Genomic DNA, 19,433 nt, shown 5'->3' on the forward strand with positions numbered 1-19,433 from the left:
TACATTTCTGCACAAAAGGTAAAACCAGCGGTTGTTTTCCCCACATGTTTATTCCTCGCCTAATTTTCTATAACTCCTTATCATAGACATATGTAGAATAATATTTCGGTGGGGAGGGACTATAATCTCACTACTCCCCTAAATTCAAGCATGCCCCTTACATGAAAAATGTTTAAAGTTTGCATGAAATATTTAGTTTTTATTGTAAAAATAATGCAAATGTAATGTTAATTGATTTCAAAACACTTTTACTTTTGGTAAGAGAGTTCTCCCATACATTTTTTTCGACAATTATAGGACTGATTATGAACACTCTCTAGTTGGGCTTAAATACTGTTACTGATTATCATATTTGTATTAATACAACTTTTAGTAAAAAGTTGCATTAAAAAAATAATAATACAATGATAAAATAAAAACCCAGCATTCAGGTGACATTGATTTTAGTGTCTTGAATTCAAATGTATTTCACAATTGTTTCAAATATTTTTTTTTTTCGAAGAATTGTTTGGAGAAAATATTTGGAAATTCAAGGAGCAAGGGCACACCCCTCTAAAAATTGCACTCCCTCTAAAAAGAGGAAAATACCTCTCAAAAGATCCCCCACGCTAAAATTTTCAATGGTGCAGTCTGCGCCATGACCCTCCCTAGGTGGGCACCCCTGCTTGAAGAGCAGCATATAGAGAAAGGACAAAACAAAAGCATAGTCAAAATGGGTCGAAGGAAACTTAACTAAGTCTTCTTCTAATTTGTAAAAACTTTTAAGGCCTTTCATATGCAGAATTTCCAATCTCCTTTCACAATGTAAGGACTTGGCAATTTGTTTTATTGCAAAACTTTCAAATGAAGAGAATCGGGGAAAAAAATTAATTTTTTGCCACTGCTTTCGCACTTGAGATCTATCTTGCTTTTGAACCTATATGCTCGTTCCTTCCCCTTCCTGACTATTTTTGATTGTTGCATTTTTTGAAACCATCTGTTTAAGATGTGACTTTCACTTTCGCTTCTCACGAAAAAAAATGTTCTTGCATCTTGTCAATTACATTCATTTAAAAACAAAAATATTTTGAACACCAGAGCTCTGAAATTAAAATTAAAAAAAAAATCACAGTAGGGGAGGAAAAGTTTTATCCCTGATTTATTATTGCCTGGTTTTCAATACCTGGATTTTTTTTGCTTTAATTTTAAATGCCTTGTCTTGCTCATCTATCTATATATGTCTTTTATACTTTTACTCACTAACGTAATTTAGCTATAAAATATGGCATCAAGAGAAATACTTGCTTCAGTTCAGAATTAAATGAGGAGAAGACAGTTAGTCACAGTAAATTTTACAGGGGAAGCAAAAAAGGCCAGATCAAATAACATGGACTAAGTTCAAGTGCCATCCTCCATCGCTCGTAGAAACTAAACGATTTTGCTGATTGGCTTACCCATCAGCTTCAGCGTTAACTTTTTCATGAAAAAAAAAAGAAAGACTTTAAATTTGTGACTTACTGTATTCCTCATGTCAGCACCTCAAATAATAAGTTCTCTGCAAGCTGTCTGGACTATTATGTTATACAATTCTTTCTGTAGGAAAAGGAATTTTAGCGCTGTTAGAAAGTCTGGGATATAACAATAGATAGTGTTTGAAAAGAGTACTTTTTTTTAAGCATGTGTATTTCAAAAGCAGGGCTGCTGACTTGGGGGAAAATGACAGACTGCAACTCCTGAAATTTCAGATTCTTTGATCCAAAATCAGTCAGACTTTGACTCTTACTTTGCAGTCCTGGAATAGTTAAGGACTTGGAGGGAAAATGACCAATTCTACCCCATGTAATTTGAAAGCTTCAACTTTAAATTCAGGCTTTTCAGGATTCTTTACCTCAAAATTATCTTGTTTCCAACTCCACAACCCTAGGTTTAACCTCATTCTACTACACATAAAAGTGGTACAAGTCAAAGTTTAAACATTTGTTGATAGACAGTAAATTTAAAACAGAACAACAGTTGTGTTTCCTGCAAAAACAGCCATTCAATTACTAAAAATCTTGTTTTACTTACACCACATTTGCTCTCAACAGTTCACAAAAGCATATTGTTGAGACCAAGGCTGTGGAGTCGGAGTCAAAGTGCTTGTATTGATTTTGGGGTAAAGGAATCTGAATCGAGAGTCGAAGGTCTAAAATTTCAAGAGTCAAAGTCAGTTGCTTTTTCTCAAAGTCCACAACTATGCTAGTGCGGGGGACTGACTGATTTTAAGGTAAAAGAGTCAGTCTAACTACACTTCGAGATTTGCCCTTTAGCAATAAAGGTACTGTCGGTTCCGCCTAATCAAAGATCGTCGGTTCTAAGAAATATTATTTGATTAAGCGGAGACAATTTATTTACCTTTCTAAATTGACAACATTTGTCTTAAAAGATAATAATAATATATCAATAGCTAGTATATAAAGGGAATAATATAGGTATATTATTGGTAAAAAGTTGTTGAAATAAGATAAATAAAGGAAAAAATAGTTTCATAATTAATTTCAAGAACATATGAAAACTATAAAAAGTAACTTGCAACTTGAGCTACAAAATCTTTCTTTTACCCTCTTTTTTCACCACGTTTTTTGAAAAAGCGATGGCTTGTTCAAGGTCTTTAGGGAACACATTTTCTGACTCCCTTTCCCCCCTCCTTGTTTACCATGTTTTACATTTAAAATGTGTATATTTCTTTGTGTTATTTAATTCTCGACTGAGCTATCTTTTTCTTTTTTTTTTTGTAATGGCTAAGACAGAAGAAATTTGATAGAACAGTGGAAATGTTTTGATGGAATATGCACGTTTTTTTTCTCTCCCGTTGTTGAAAAAAAAATATTACTTTGCATTTTTATGTCAATTTTTCTTACTTAATTTATTTCTAACTTATTTTAAAAAAAAAAATTCAGAAACCTTTTTTTGCGAATGCTGATCAGTATTAATCGTTTATCAGGTAAAATATTTGATTCAGTGGGGAATCTTTAACATTGCGTCTATAGGGAAATATTTGGTTCCGAGGTTTTATTCGTATAAGCGGGGTATTCGTTTATCCGTTAGCCAATTAAGCAGGGCTGACAGTATTTGGAGCAGTTTCAATTTTCTATGATCGTATAACTGTGGTTACTGCTTTCCCTGGACATGTGGGTACGTTGTAAATTGAATACAAAAAAGGAGGTATTAAATTAGCAGTCAATGTTGCTTTGTTTTTTTAAAAATACTATATGATTATATTTTTTGATTATAATATAGTCAACTTCTTCTGGGGAAGAATGCTGGAAGTATATGTTAAGTACTGAATAAAGATTAGAATTAATTTAACACATATATTAATTCTTCTTAAAACCCAGTAAATTTTTTAAATTGATGTCAGTCAACCAATATACGAGTGTATATACAATGACTTAAAGATTTAAAGTGTAACTACAATGAGACCTGAAAAAATTAAAACTTTGATACAATTGCCTTTTAACTACAAAACAGAAAAAATAATTGGTATACTTTCATGCCAATTTATAATTATTATATTAACTCAATATCTTAAAACTTAAATTGCCGACCTTACCTATTACTGTCATGAAATGAAACAGATAGTTGAAAAATAAATTATTTATTACAAAATGTGAAGTTACAAAAATGCTGAAGGAATTCAAATAAATTGTAATAAGACATTTAAACATTTTTATCACAGACTGACAATACAGCATTAAATCTCTGTTCAATACATATCTTAAAAATAGATATTACGATTTAAATAAAGGCTGAATTATAAAGAAATCTTAATAAATGCAATAATAGGTATTTTCCCCCACAAGGTCATTTATTTTGTGCTATACTACACAAAAAATGAATGTCATAGCAGAAAGTCAATTACAAAACTTGCTTTCAAGTCTTTTATTTGTACAAGATTCATGAAATATTAAAATTTGACAAAAATATTGATCGTTTTAAATGCAACAAAATGTTACTGTCAGATCTGACTGAGCAATTTAATATAAGTAATATATCGAGAATCACAGGGGGCATTTTATCACCAGGAGAAACAAGGCGTAGATAGACAAAAATGCTTCATAAAATGCAATAAAAGTAAAAAAACAAATAAATTAAGTACATATATTTCCATTCTGTGACACGATGCTATGAATCTGAATTTATTTTTGAAGTTGTGGTCTTGGTTTTAGGTGCTTCGTTAGATCCTGAAAAATGAAACACAATTTACTTAGATTGAAAAAAAATGCATACACACAGAAACATCATTTATATGCAGGTACAAGTTATATCAGTTATAAGCAGGGTTTGTACTCAATTTCAGAAATGAAATGATATTTTGAAGGAGTACTAATGAGCTGTCATTGAATAATGTCACACTTTTTTTCAACGCATTTGACCCCCTTCTCTCTTTATCACACTTCACCTGATCTAACTCCTCTTCCACACATTTTTTATTAACATATTGTTACTATAACTGTGTGATGTGCATTTTGTCACCCTCTTTTCCCCTTGTCTCAATTTCATAAACCCGTCTTCCCCTCAACTCCTCAAGACATGACATCACTTGTGGATGACCCTTTTTACAATATCATAATTGCAATTTACTAAAGAATTGTTCTTTTAACACAACCACTTAATAAAGTACATCTACCTATGTATTTTTAAATATCCTCATATACAGGGTGTTCCTTTTTAACCTACAAGATCGTTATTATCTCAACTATTAGTCCTAGATGTGTACTTCCAATTACAAAAATGTTCAAAACCAGATGCTGAGTTAAGATATTGAAAGATTTCAATGAAAATAAAAATAAGTCAAAAAATACAAAATGTAACTTTTTATACGGGCCCCAGGTGCTACAACTTATATTTAGGGAAATATTCTTCATTGAAAAATAATTACAACACAAAAAGTTCGACATTAGTACGACCAATATTCACCGAGATGTGAAATGCAGCGTTTAGTGTCTTACACCACTTTTCACTCGCCATCAATAGCACCTTTTGGGGTAAAATATAGTGGTTTACAAGGGTTTAAAATTATATGCGTGCACAGAGTGGTTTTTCAAATTGTTCGAGGCTTTGTAGTGTGTTTTTTGCGTATCATGGCATAACTTTTGCATCTATATTTGAATAGCAATGAAAAATATAAATACTTGGTTTTTTAACTTTGACAACCAGTCATTCTTCTGAAAGGGTGCTAAGTTCCAATCTCATCTTCTTTATGGTCCCTAAAAACTTTAAACTTGAATATCTCCTTGAGTTTTGTCACACAAGTGTCAAGTTTTTTGTGTCAGTAATAGTTTTCAATGGATATTATTTCTCTAAATATTAGTTAGGGGACCTAGGGCACGTATGAAAAGTTAAATTTTGTATTTTTTGACTCATTTTTATTTTTACTTCAAATGTTCAATATCTTGGCTCAGCACTTGATTTTGAAAATTTTTGCAATTGGAAGTATGGGTCTAGGACTAACGGTTGCAAAAATAAAGGTCTTGCGGGTTAAAACGGAACATCCTGTATAATAGCGAATGGTTGAGTAACCCTCCTGACGTCATACAGCATGTTAATTTGATAATATTTTTCGGTAATGTTTGACGTGGAGGGAAATGCTTTATTTTGACAAGGCTGAACTGGATCCAGTCACGTAACTGTTTAACCGGTAAGACTGTCATTTTATGAGAGTGAAAAAAATGAAAAAATGGTCAACTATTAACGCTATCTACTGTAGTTTAGGGTTAAAATTTCCACTACCAAAATACAGTAGCCGCCGCTTAGATGAATGACGTTTGTTCTAAACTGTTTTGATTCCATAAAGTGGCTGAGTCAATAAAGCGGCTAATTTAATAAAGCTGGATTTTATTCTGATTTAGAAGATTTGATTCATTAAAGCGGTCGACTCAATAAACCACCCATTCAATTAACCAGCTTTCACTGTATCACCAAACAGGCAATTGCTTTGTTCAAATGTTGAAGCAATTTTCCCCTGTCATACCTTAACAGGGGGCTTTCTAGTTTATACAATAATTAGACAACCTGACTTGCTGCTGAGAGTGTGGTGGAGGGAAAAACAATGATCATAAAACTTGAAAAAATAGCCAAGCATTATTTAAGCATGCTTTACTTTACTAGTGAAATGTCTCAGTCATCTAATAATATTTTCACCTTCAACTTTAATGACTTCTTCGATCAATTTGTAAATTACATCTTTGTGAAAAAAATAAATGTATGAAATTACTACATTAAAATTGCACTTATACAATTGCCCTTGTGACAAAGTTAAGTTGTCAATCAAAGTATTTTAAGTTACTATCTTAGAGGATGATTATGTAGTCTTGAACTAAAAAAGAAGGAGTTTGAAGATCCCTTCAAAAATTTTTTCTAAATGAAGGAGTATTTTAGGAGTTTTGAAGAAGTGTACGAACCCTGTATGAGGGAATATCCTTCCTAATGATAACAAAATTTACAAAAAATACCTACAGTCAAGACAAACCTTGTTTTAGTGGAGACTTTGACAATTCTAAACTCAATTTTCATAGGAACAACGTCAACATTCGTAATATCGGTCAAGGAAATTTTGTAACAGCGAAATAATTGTTCCGGCCTCTTAACCTTTGTTAAAAAATGATTTGACTGTACTACCTGCAAATATGGCAGTTTCTATACAGGTAAGGACTCTTATGATCCCCTCCCCACCCCCCAAGGGGAATTATGGCTGCGTTAGGGCTGAACTGGATTATGTAATTTTCTTTATGATAGTTTTTCAAAGATTGATTTACTGTAAGATAAGAACAGTAGTATTTTTAAAATTTAAATACAGCTTTTAATTAATTATTGTAAAAAAGTTCCTTATTTATTACTTTTTCAATATCATAAAGAATTTAAGAAAAAAAGCAATACCAGTCTACAAAATTTATTAGTCCATGGGACAAAAAAGGTTAAGAAACGCTGATGTTAAGTATTTCAGTTGAACAAGGTACTACATTGCAGTTTTAAAAAAGGATATGTGATAAAATCTAAATATACAATGTTATATGGTAGATATGTTACATTTTCACAAAATGTTTCAATGGTGAATTTACTATTCTAAATAATCTTACCTATGACTAAAAGTTCACCAGGAACTTTATATACATCTTTAGTTTTCAAAGGGACTGTAGGAGGCACCTCTTGTTTAAGCACCACTTTCGCTTCAGAATTCTAGAAATAATTTCAATTTATAATTTTTTTTCCTTTGAATTATAACACTGCTACGTGAAGGTAAAGTGCAGTATCTGCAGTAATGAGGTTTTGAGATAGTTGAAGAAACTCATTTTGGATTCCATACAAACAATAGGGAAACATTGAAAGTTGATGTTTTTTTCATGCTTTATTTTCAGAATGAAGGAAGGTTTTACTATAAAGCTAAAGTTTAATAGATGACAAATATGCAAAAAATTAAATAAAAATTTTGCAGTTACTTCACTTAACCTTCCCACAGCACAGTAGTATACAAGCATGAACAAAAAACCAATGTCATAAATATTTGATTAAAAGAATAAAAATTGTAAAGGGAATGATCTCGGCTAAGCTAGGATGCCTGTCAATTTCTTAGAAATTTTTTTAGAAATTGTTGACCCCATCACATGTAACAACCAAATACATTTAAAACAAACTACTCCATACACTAAAATACCCTATTAAATAATTTCAATATCAGCCTGCAATGTAAAAAGCTTCAAACAATGACCTATGGTTTTAAATTGACAAAAGAACTGGAAACTAATGCGTGTTGAATAACTCATAATAGAAGGCTAGTAAAATCAAGTTAAATATAAATTAAATTATTGCTTGTTCATTCAATATTTTTGTTGGTTGTGATTGAGAGCTAAAATATTGTTTTTAAAAGCAAAAAAAAAAAAAAAAAAAAAAAAAAACCCCTAACTGAAAACTAGATCAATGCACAAATGGAGAACAAATCCATTATATATTGCCTCTGTAAAATGTTACAACACAGAAGAAAAGTTTATAAAAATTCATTTAAAAAAATTTTGCTAATGTAATTAATTTCTGCTTTAAAACCATAAAAAAAAAAAAAAATCAAATTGACGCAAAAGATACCCATTTAACATACAATGTAAAGAGAAAATTTCTGTTAATTCCATAATCAGGTAGCATAACTTGCAACATGATATCACAAATTCTTCAGCAGAGTTTGGTTTTTGACAATTCTTACGCTATAGACATTGCAAATTAATCACAATTAAATAAAGATCATAAATAATTTAAATGTGAAATAATTATTGAACTCTGGATATAGTGATGGAAATGATTTGAGGTTTACATATAATAAATGCTCGGCACATGTTGTACTTGAAAAAGATTCTGTGTTACTGACTTCAAAGATATAAACAGCTGATTGCTTTCATACAATAATTTTGTTTATGCACTCTATCCTTAGATTATTTTTTTATTTCTTTTTAAAAATTGTATTGCTACTTCTGTTATATTATTAGTTAAAAACAAAGTTGTAGGTTCACATTCGTAACTTTCTACTTGAATAACACAAAAGAAATAGATTAATACAAAACTTTTTTCTCTACAAAATGTCAAGATTTCAAAGTTAAATGTATTATAAGTATGACTTTGTCTGATAATGCACTAATATCCTTCACCTTGAAATCTTGCATTTTTAATTTCATTTAAATTGTTTCTGTTAAATATATTGTTCCTATATTTAACAGAAACATAGAATGAATTACCTTCTTTAGAATATCTTCCCGAGCAGCATTTGTTCCTTGTAGATGAGAAGCTGGATAAATGAAAATAGTTTCATGAAAAAGGTACTGAGTTAAAGCATAATACAACAAACTTAAGATAATATAAATGCTTTTATTAATTTAAATACACCTTTAAATAAATTAATTTCACAGACTGTAATAATTTTATTTAAAAGAAACTTTTTAAAAAAATAAAAAGAAAGAATAAAAAAGATTAAGTTGAAGAGAAACAATATAAGTCACGTTTTTGTAAAAAAAATCCTGATATATTTGGAGGGTTTAATGGATCCATTTCTCCACGTATTTTGTCAATACACTTCACATTAATACGGTCACACTTGAAGCTCGCACACATAGTTGAAATTTTTTTAAAGGAGCACTCAAGGACGTTCCAAATTTGCATGAAATTTCAACTTACATGAGGAGTCTTAGAACGCATCCCTCGCGTAATTTGGGATCCGACTGTATATGGAGTATACACTATGGGAACACTCCTAGTGGGGAGTGACAGTACCAATTACCACCCTTGGTGTCACCCACACTAGGTATGACACTGAAATAGTGAATGACTTCTGTGATAGTTAGCAGAAAATTAATGATGCTGAAGATGAGTCAGGCTTGATTCGTTAAAAAGGCATGAAAATAATTAGTTTTTCTTCAAGATACCATTGATCTTCCTAAAATTTTAAATACCAACCATAAACTAAGCTTTGGCTCTTTAAAAGAAAGAAGAAACTTAATTCGCATCTTTGTTGAGTACTGTAAATTCCATTACATTTCATGAAATGCTTTCTCAGACCGACTGAGAGAACTGAAAGAATTACATACAGTTTCAATACTTCACCTTAAATATTAAATATGAATGCTATGCTACAATAAAAACTTAAAAAATAAATAATAAAGCACAAAATTCACAATTAATTGCACAATGAGTTTCAGGGTTAGAAGATTAACCTCTATGTTTACATCTTTTTTATTGAACAATGTGTACCTGTAAGCCACAAAGAATGCTTTGAAAATGTGGGCTTTTGTTAAAAAAAATATTCCTTTTTCAGGGCCTGTGAGAGGTCATGTCAGCCTAGTTGGAAACTAGAGATATAGGGTCCAACTCGAAATCAGAATAGTATAAAGTTGAAAAGTTTTATGGCAAGAGAGGCCTGGCTACCAAACTGACAGTTGCCCGACTTGGCTCTTAGCAACCCCAACTCCTTATTTTTGAACTCGTTTTACTCAAAACTTGAAAATGTCAACTTAAATCCCTTTGCTTCTCACTAACCCCAATTGCAAATAATAGGTTTATATGTGTGTTATATACAGTGAACAAGAGGAAATAAATTTTGCTTAATTGGGTTAAGATTAGAATTCATACATACCATGTTTAGGCTTAACTTTAGCATATTGAAGGTCAATAGTGGAACGCCGTTTTGATCTAGGGGGTGCAACTGGAACATCATTTCCATACCTGCTGTCAACAGCTACATTTTGTTCTTCTGGATTGATTTCTTGACTTATGTTTAAACAGTCCAAACTGGGTTTTGCTTGAGTAATTTTCTCATAACTACTATCACTGTCACTGCTTGTATTATTAGCATCTTGAATTGGTTTTGGCGTTTTGTATTTGACACTTTGATTGTATGCAATGAATTCTTTTTTTGAGGAAAGAGCTCTACGCTCTTTTAGAGCAAGGTATACACTAACATCAGACTGTGAATGAGATAATCCGCGACCTGAAAAGTTTTCTTTTAATTGCATAAACCTCTTTTTCCTTTCCTCCATTTTAGAGCAATCAACATTAGGTATGTTTTCTCGCACTGCAGGAAGTTTGGATTCATGACTTATAGTATTAGAAGCTGGGAAGTGTGTGTTAAAAGAGGGGATTTGTACGTTTAATTTGGATAAGTTTGTTGGTGATGAGCTTTTCTGCAATAATGGAGGAGGAGGCGCTTTTTCAAGCTTCCTTGATGGGAGTTTCTTGGAAGGAGTACTGTCTAATTTGCTAAGCCTCCTTTCATCTGAATTCAGTTCATCTGGTTTGAAATTTGGAGGTAGTGGAGCACGTTCACTTTTTTTAGATGGAAGAAATTTACGTCCAACTTCAGAGTCATTCATATCTTTACACTTTGCTGGACTAATTTGAAATAGGTTTGATTGATTACTAAATTGATTTACTTTTAAAACAGTCTCTTTGCTTCTCATTTGTCTATTTTCATTTAAATCATTAAATCCTAACAATTTATTAGGTACAGTTTCAGCAGTCCCTCTGTGACTTTGCATGACATCAGTATTCACATAACTTGGCCATTTACTGTGAAATAGTTCAGAATTTTTAAGAGAAGATTTCTCTTTTGGCACTGAAGATTCAAGAGAGGCTCCATTGTTCACCTCATTAGATTTAATTTCTAAACGAGATAATGTCTGATATTTTTCTAAAAATATGTTTTCATAACCTGTTTTAACAAATGGAGCACATATGTTTGTATATGAAGCAGATTTTTTGAGATTATTAGCACCCTGTTTACTTCTACGAGGTGCTGGAGTTGGAAAAGTTTCATTGATTTTGTCATTGGTTGAAATATTGGTTTCTTTTTTAGGTTCACATTTGGTTTCACACTTCATTTTCTCTGTCACAACTAGTGAACCATTTTTGTAAGAAACGTTAAAACTTTCAACACTTGAGTGAACATCAGGTGGAGGAGGAACACGAGGTGGTGGGGGAAAGTGAAACACTATTTCTTCTTCAGTAGGAGAAGTACCAGATACACAAGATTTAGCAACTAAAGTCACAGAACTGGTCATAGAGAGATCCATTTCATTTCTTCTGGCATTAAAAACTTCACGGTCTGTATCATTTTGAATGGAATCCTGTCCGTTATGAGAATCTGGTTTGGAAACAGGTTTAACATTCACATCTTCTGACAATGTTCTAGTAGTCAACTGATTTAAAAGAGTGCTAAATTCAACAACTGCTTTATTAACGAGTTTTTTTTCAGGTGTTGATACTTGATCTTTCATGTTTTCAAGGGCCGGAATTCTATTAGATTTGAGCCAATCTAATCTGTCACAAGATTGCGACTTTGACAATGAAAAACTCGAGTTAATGCTCCGTCTAAGAGGAGGGCTGTAGCATACGCCAGTTTTGCTTTCTTTTGATAGATTTCCTTGCATTGTGTCAGATCTTTCTTTGTTTGATCTGCAACTAGCTGTCCTTAAATGCTCCTTTTCAGGCCAGATAACTTCATAGCCTGGATATTTAGAACTGGTCTTAGAAAATGGCTTAGTGTTTTCACCAGATTCTGTCAGTTGTTTGACTGCAAGAGCCAAATCTTCTTCCATAGAGTAAGATTCACGAGATGTCAAATCAATAATTGCACCACGAGGATTTTTACATAATGTATTTTCTATTTGTTCAATGTTCTTCACTGCTTTCATATTAAGATTTATATATACATCATTCTTTTCATCTGTTGAGCTACATACTGGGTCCTCAGATTTTACTGTACGTTCATTGTTAACAAATGCATTTTCGTTGTTCAGTTTAGGTGACAGTTCATTCCTGGTTGCGCTTGTCAATTTTTCTTTCAAGTCAACTGTAGAGTTTGAAAATTCTGAGAGTTTATTTTTTCCAATTATCATTTTCTTAGGTATAGCAGGAGGTGTGTCACAATGAACTGTAAGTTTTTCTTCTTTACAGGATTGTTGAATACTTGAATTTGTGATCACATTTTCTAGTAAAGCTAAATCTTTTCTTTCTTTTACGCTTTGATTTTTATCACCAAGATTATTTTCTTTGTGAGCAGATGCTTGAGTAATTAACATATTTTGGTCATCCTGACTTAAAGTGGGATCTTTATTCAATAGATTACTAGGTTGAGAGAAAGTTTCTCTTTCTGGTAAAACTCTTTCTTCGACTGCTGCTGAGTTACTTTCTTGATCATTTTGAAATTTCAAACATTTCGTATTCAAGGAATTTTCAGAACTTGTTCCATCAACAGTTTTCCCTGTATGATTAGGTTCACTTAGAACAGATTTAGAAGTTTTAATTGATTCAGGATTTGATGATTCGGCAGAAAGTAAAGTGCTTGGTGGCCAAAATGTTTGCTTTATATCTTGGAGCTGAATGATTTCTTCAGGAACAGGACATTTTGATATATTTGTGATTTTTTCCTCTGAAACAGATAGTGGTTCATTTTGGGCTGGTTCTGCAATCCCTGCATAAAAGGTTGAGTTGCTAATTTCAATATTAGAATCTAAATAAAATTCACTGGCATGCTTGGGACTAGTCGGACTGCTAAGAGGACTTTTAGTACTGAGCTTTTTCCAAGGTGTTGCAGTTTGAAAGAAAGGAGCACTTTTGTAGGAAAAATTTTTTGAGTAATATTTTAGATTAGTGAAATTACTAACATCAGAAGTTTTGTTCTCATTCAATGCATTTAAATGAGGCTCTTCAGTTTTAGCAATTAAAGCTGTATCTTTGTTTGAACTTGCAATCAAACTTCCAGCTCCAGACACATTCTTGTCATCCTTATAAATGACAGGGTTTGAAGGTTCTTTACATTCGACTTTTTCATCATCTTGTTTAAGAGTTTTATACTTTACCAAGACAGCAGGAGGAGCAGGAATCTTCTCAGTAGGTTTAACTATTGCAACAGCACGTGGTAAAGATGATTTATCGTACCAAGTTGATTTTCCTTTTGTTTGAGTTTCAAGTATTTTGGAAGGGTTTACATTTTTAACATGAGACTGAGTCCTACTCACTGGTACTTTGCTGAAAGTATCATCAACTTTTGCTTTAGAAGACGAACTTTTGAACGTTTTGTTAAAGCTTAGAGACATATTTCTTGACAAAGAACATATACTGTCCTTAAAATTGTTCAAAGCTCCGGAAGCTGATTTTTTGTTTATACACTTTTCAGTTTGTTTCGAGTTCACCTCACGTTCTGATCTTACAGAGGATGATCGAAACTTTCTGGTCACCATCATTAATATTGAATCTCGTTCAACATCTGCATTTTCATTCATGCAGTTCAACGAAGGAGGAGCAGATCCAGCACGAGAGACACAATGAGAGTTGTGTCGAAACAGAGATCGCTTGGTGACCTCACCAACAGCTTTGCTAGAACAAGCAGTAGATTTTTCAAATAGTGCTTTCAGTTTTGAAATACTAGGCCTTCTCACGACAGTTGCTTTCCCAATTAATTTCATACTTGTTTCATTGGAAGAATTTTCACTCTTTTGTGCAAAGCCACTGTCGAAATTCTTTTGCACTTTCTCCTTACTTGAAGAAGGAGGGTAACTTTCACGACTACTTATGATGTCGGGATATCTATTTTTTGAGCAAATGTTCAGCGTAGCAAATTTGTGAAAATTTGACTGGTCGTTTGAATCCGTGAGTTGAGTTCCTTTGGAATTTTTTTCATTGTCGTGTTTCTTTAACTCAGCACAACTAATCGAAGAATTAAATGCCAAGAGTTTATTGGAAGTATCGCCATCTGGACTGCTGTCATCTGTTCCTACTGAAATTTGATCAACAAAAGGATCGAAACAATCCATTAATTTTGAAATGCTTTCACAACTTGGTATATTTAAGTATGCTCTACCACTATTTGGCTTAAACGATATTTCGTCTTCATCAATAAATGGTATTGCTTCATCGTTATTTTGTTCAGATAGATAAGAATTGCGCGAAAAACTACTATCACTATTTTTGCTGCTGATCAATGAATCAGATATACTAATTTTAGAAGAAGTTGTATTATCTGTTGAATAATCACGATGAATTCTATTCCGTTCACTTTGCTGCTGTTTTTCTGAAGATGGTTTGAAGTCTGCACTCTTAAAAACTAAATAAATAAAATAAAAATAATGAGCATGTATCAAAACCATTTATTTTACTTTATCATACCTGCCAACATCTACTGGGAAAAAATTCAGTAGATGCTTAAAAAATCCAGTGCATGATTACAACGGATTTTTCATTGTTATTTAGGGAAGAATACGGATCTTATGATCCTTCTTAGTGCAACCAAATGATCCTTACATCATTATAGACAATCCAGGAATCTCCCAGAAAAACCAGTAGAGAAGGCAGGTATGCATTATATTCAAATAAACTCAGAAGGAAAAGGTAAACAAGTAACAAATTCAAACATATAGAGTGTGAGAACAGCCGATCAATAAAAAGGCAGACTTTTAAAGTCCTAATTTCTCCTTTCAAACGTTAAAAAAAAAATGTTTTTACTACTATATGCAACAGAAAGCCAAAGGCAGAACTAAAAAGAGAGGAGGTGGGAGATAGACCGGGATCTGAAGGGGGTTGAGCATGCATGGAAAGGCTGACGCAATATTATTTCTGATTATTGCTACAGGCACGATGGTGATTATGAAACCACATGTCGTCGCCCCCCTGGGTGGTCGACAACCCCGGGGGAGGGGGGAAAGCAATGGGGGAGCCGTTTACTAAAATACTCATAACTCGCGAACTATTTGAGCTAAAACACTGAAAAAAGTGGCAATCGACGCAACAAAACAAGGGCTTTATAAAATCTAAATATAATTATGGACCTATCTTTGTTGGTTTCTGAGTAAAATTCCATTTTTTGCAAACAAGCAAAATTTTTGAATAAAATGCGCAAAACGAACTTTTATTTGACCAAAATAAATTCCAAATCAAAATTGTTTGATTTTTTTTTCAAATAAGTCCTAAATATCATTATTCAGTTTGTTAAAACTATACAACTGTATAGTTGTACTATAGTACTGTTAACGCGTCGAAAAACAAAATGACAGTAGCAAGCTCGAACACGATTTGCAGTATAGTTCCGAATTTGAAGGGGGTTTTGAGCATGCATGGAGACCTGACGCAAAATTATTTCTGATTAATGTCACAGGCACTATAGTGATTATGAAACCTCATGTCGTCGTCCTCCTGGGTGGTCGACAATCCCGGGGGAGGGGGGAAAGCAGTGCGGGGAGCCGTTTGCTAAAACACTCATAACTCGCGAACTTTTTGAAATAAAACACTGAAAATAGTGGAAATCGACGCATCAAAACAAGGGCTTCATAAGAGCTAAATATGACTATGATCATATCTTTGTTAGTTTGAGTAAAATTCTATTTTTCACAAACAAGAAAAATTTTGAATAAAATACGCATTTTTTTTTTTTTTCAAATTATCAAAATTATTTAACTGTTCAGGGAACCAATAAAATCTGAAATATTATTATCCAGTTTGTTGAAAATTACTTAATTATTATCAAAGCGTTGAAAAGTGAAATAAAAGCAAGCTCAAAAAGCATTTGAGGTAATTCACAAAAAAAAAAAAAAAAAAAAGTTTGCGGAATGTACCTTGAAGACTCTACATAAACCAAAGAAAATTTTGTGGCTCTCCTGTTTTGGCGGTTTTATTTCGTAATATTATCAAAACAATGTCCCAGTTAAGTATTTACTTAATTATGTAACCTTTAACGCATTATAGCTGCTTAGTATGGGTCACAATGGCACTTTTTAAAAAATTAAAACATGTAAGTTTACAAGTACGAAGTAATTACGGAAAGGATAAACTATCAGGATAACCCTTTCTGCAGATTTTACACCTGAGTTATAAAACATAGTGAGCGAGGCTATTGCCACATAAGCAGCATCAAAATTTCAGTAGAACGTTAAAGAAAATGTGAATAGTCTCTTATCCAGAGAAGTCCTGCAATGGCAATGTCTTCAATAGCGACTGCAAAACAGCAAAAGAAAACCAAAAAAAAAAAAAACATTTAACCTGGGAAATATTAGCTCAAAAGTGATGTTAGTACATCTAAAAATCATTCCCATACAATAAGCCCAATGCTAGGTTAGGTTTATCAGAATGGTTCACTGAAGCAAAGGGAGAGATCCGATTTCGTGAATGTAATTGAAAATGATGCTTCTTGCAGCAACACTCTAGAAGAAGCACCCTATTTTAGTTCAAGTTATCGATCAAATGACTCTGGTCCATAATGTCCCAAACACTACTTTCAAATGCAGCAAAGATTTTGCATGTCTCCAAATAAAAAATAATAAAATTTTCTCTCCAAAAGTCAAACAACACGAGTGAACCTTAAACACGATCGGTACATCTCACTGTCGTTTTCATAACTTGAAAACCAGAAGTTCAGGAAAGTCTCCTTCGCTTATAAAAAAAATCACTACGTACCAAACCAGTGGTTTCGTGTCATAGCCATTCCTGAAAATAAAAAGAAACCTTTAAAAGTACATTTTAGAGTACGTAATATGTAACATATCCATTCCTGCATCCAATCAGCTTTTGGTGTCTGGTAACTCTGAAAACGAAAATGAATATTATTTAAGATCTGAGAGCCAAGTAATAAATTTCTCTGAAATGCCCGAGTCCAACTGGGGCGAAGCATGCAACAGACTCTATCTTCCTGCATATGATTCAGTGCACAATAGGGGAAAAAGTAACTAATAGTTTATAGATCAGAAACTAATGAATTCTTATTGGCAATCTTTGTTAAAGGACAGAGGTTGCCCTTTCATGTGCTGGTGTTGGGGAAAGGAAAAGAGCTTTAGGATGGCATCTATCTTCAGGAGCACTTACGGAAAAAAACATCTAAAGTTTTACAAGCTTTTGATACATTTTCCGACTGCGATTCAACAAGTAAAATAGGAACAAAAAAGTATGCTTTCTCTTTACCAAAAAAGTCGGAAACTTTTTTGTACACTAGAGTTATCATTAAAACAATATCTGAGTGCTTCAGAATTTCAACTGTTAAAAGCTGTATTATAAAAAAAAATGTCAAGAAAATAAGTATTTCTTGCGAATGCAACCATTACACAATAATTTCTTGCCATTTCCATCAGAAATAAATATAATATCAGCTCTCTACCATGCTCCTGCAATTCTTTCCAACATGTGCTAAAAAGTATTCCTCAACTGTACTACTGAATCAATTCCCCTGTACCTTAGCAGTGCCTTTAGGTGTAACCAAGTTTGGGTTTCACTTGAATGAAAATAAAACAATAAAGCCCCACACCTTATGATGCAGCCAGTGTTACCAGAGAGTTTAATTCCACCCTGCGCAGGCAAGAACTGTAAATAGTCTTGTAAATGTTTATTAATAATTCATCTTGCTGTAAATATTGTGCTATTAAGACTAAAGCAAAAACCCATAAACTACAAAATACTCGGAAGAGAACGATTCAACAGAACAATTACAAGTCAACAAAAAAGAGTACAATCCAGCTTTCAGAATTTCTGATATATTAATGCTTTATGTATGCATATTGATATTCTGCAATTATTTTTTAATACGCATTATTTTACTAATTTTATTTAATTTTTTTAGAACTCTAGCGTATAATTTTATTTTTATATTCGTTTTCATAAAAGCTCAAAGATGCTTCTCATTTTTTATATTTATTTAGAACATATTATTTCTTGTATCATTGTTCTTTGTTGGGCAAATTATAAAAAACAATATCCGCAAAACAATACCCGCAATATTCTTTTGTGCAAATTGAAAATATAAATTAATAGAAATAAATAAAAATTATATTTGAATTGAAACTACTGTGGGCCTAGTTCCTCTCAAATTTAAAGCAGTATATAACAAAATTAAAGCCATAATTGAATACTTTGCAATTAGAATAAGTTTGTAAACTGAAGAATGAACAGTTCGTCATAAGGATAATAAGGCTATTTTTTTCTCCTTAGCATGCTGCCGTTTTATTCAATGCGTTAACTTAGGTAGTGCTTGCATTTTCTATTTCGATTTTTAACGCTCACGTTGGTAATAATTAAGTAGTTTTAAACAAACTGAATGATGAAGTTTCAGATTTTATTGATTCCCTAAACGGTTAAATAATTTTAAAAAAGAACTCATCTTTGGAAAAAAAAGCTTTTCATATTTTATTCAAAATTTTTGCATGGCTGCTAAAAAAAGGAATTTTACTCATAAATCAACAAAGATAGAACTATAAACATACATAGGTTTTTCAAGCCCTTGTTCTGTTGCATCTTTTGTCACATTTTTAGTGCTTTACCTCCTACGGTTCGCGAGTTATGAGTGTTTTAGTAAACAGCGTCCCCCTACTGCTTTCCCCCTCCCCCAGGGATGTCGACCGCCGAGGGGGGGGGGGACATGTGTTTTCATAATCACTATAGTGCCTGTAACAATAATCAAAAATAATTTTGCGTCAGGTCTTCCATGCATGCTCAAAACCCCCCTTCAAATCCTGAACTATACTACGAATAGTGTTCGAGCTTGTTACTATCATTTTGTTTTTCAACGCGTTAACAGTACTTAAATAGTTTTAACAAACTGAATAATGATATTTAGGACTTTATTTGAAAAAAAAAATCAAAAAATTTTGATTTGGAATTTATTTTGGTCAAAAAAAGTTTGTTTTGCGCATTTTATTCAAAAATTTTGCTTGTTTGCGAAAAATGGAATTTTACTCAGAAACCAACAAAGATAGGTCCATAATCATATTTAGCTTTTATGAAGCCCTTGTTTTGTTGCGTTGATTGCCACTTTTTTCAGCGTTTTATCTCAAATAGTTCGCAAGTTATGAGTATTTTAATAAACGGCTCCCCCACTGCTTTCCCCCCTCCCCCGGGTTTGTCGACCACCCAGGGGGGGCGACGACATGTGGTTTCATAATCACCATCGTGCCTGTAACAATAAT

General features: G+C 32.6%; 1 protein-coding gene across 1 annotated transcript in view; it reads right to left on the reverse strand.

Moving 5' to 3' along the window:
- Positions 1-3,628: 3,628 nt before the first annotated feature.
- LOC129235286 (uncharacterized) overlaps positions 3,629-19,433 on the reverse strand; it is a 115,825-nt gene continuing 100,020 nt past the window's right edge. Inside the window, exons 11-14 of the mRNA XM_054869007.1 lie at positions 10,130-14,596; positions 8,739-8,788; positions 7,098-7,197; positions 3,629-4,202 (exon numbers count right to left, since the gene is read on the reverse strand). Coding sequence (XP_054724982.1) covers positions 4,144-4,202; positions 7,098-7,197; positions 8,739-8,788; positions 10,130-14,596 — 4,676 coding nt within the window. The 3' untranslated portion in view covers positions 3,629-4,143. The remainder of the gene's footprint in view (positions 4,203-7,097; positions 7,198-8,738; positions 8,789-10,129; positions 14,597-19,433) is intronic.

Source organism: Uloborus diversus, chromosome 2 (genome assembly GCF_026930045.1).
Source record: "Uloborus diversus isolate 005 chromosome 2, Udiv.v.3.1, whole genome shotgun sequence".
Lineage (NCBI taxonomy): Eukaryota > Metazoa > Arthropoda > Arachnida > Araneae > Uloboridae > Uloborus > Uloborus diversus.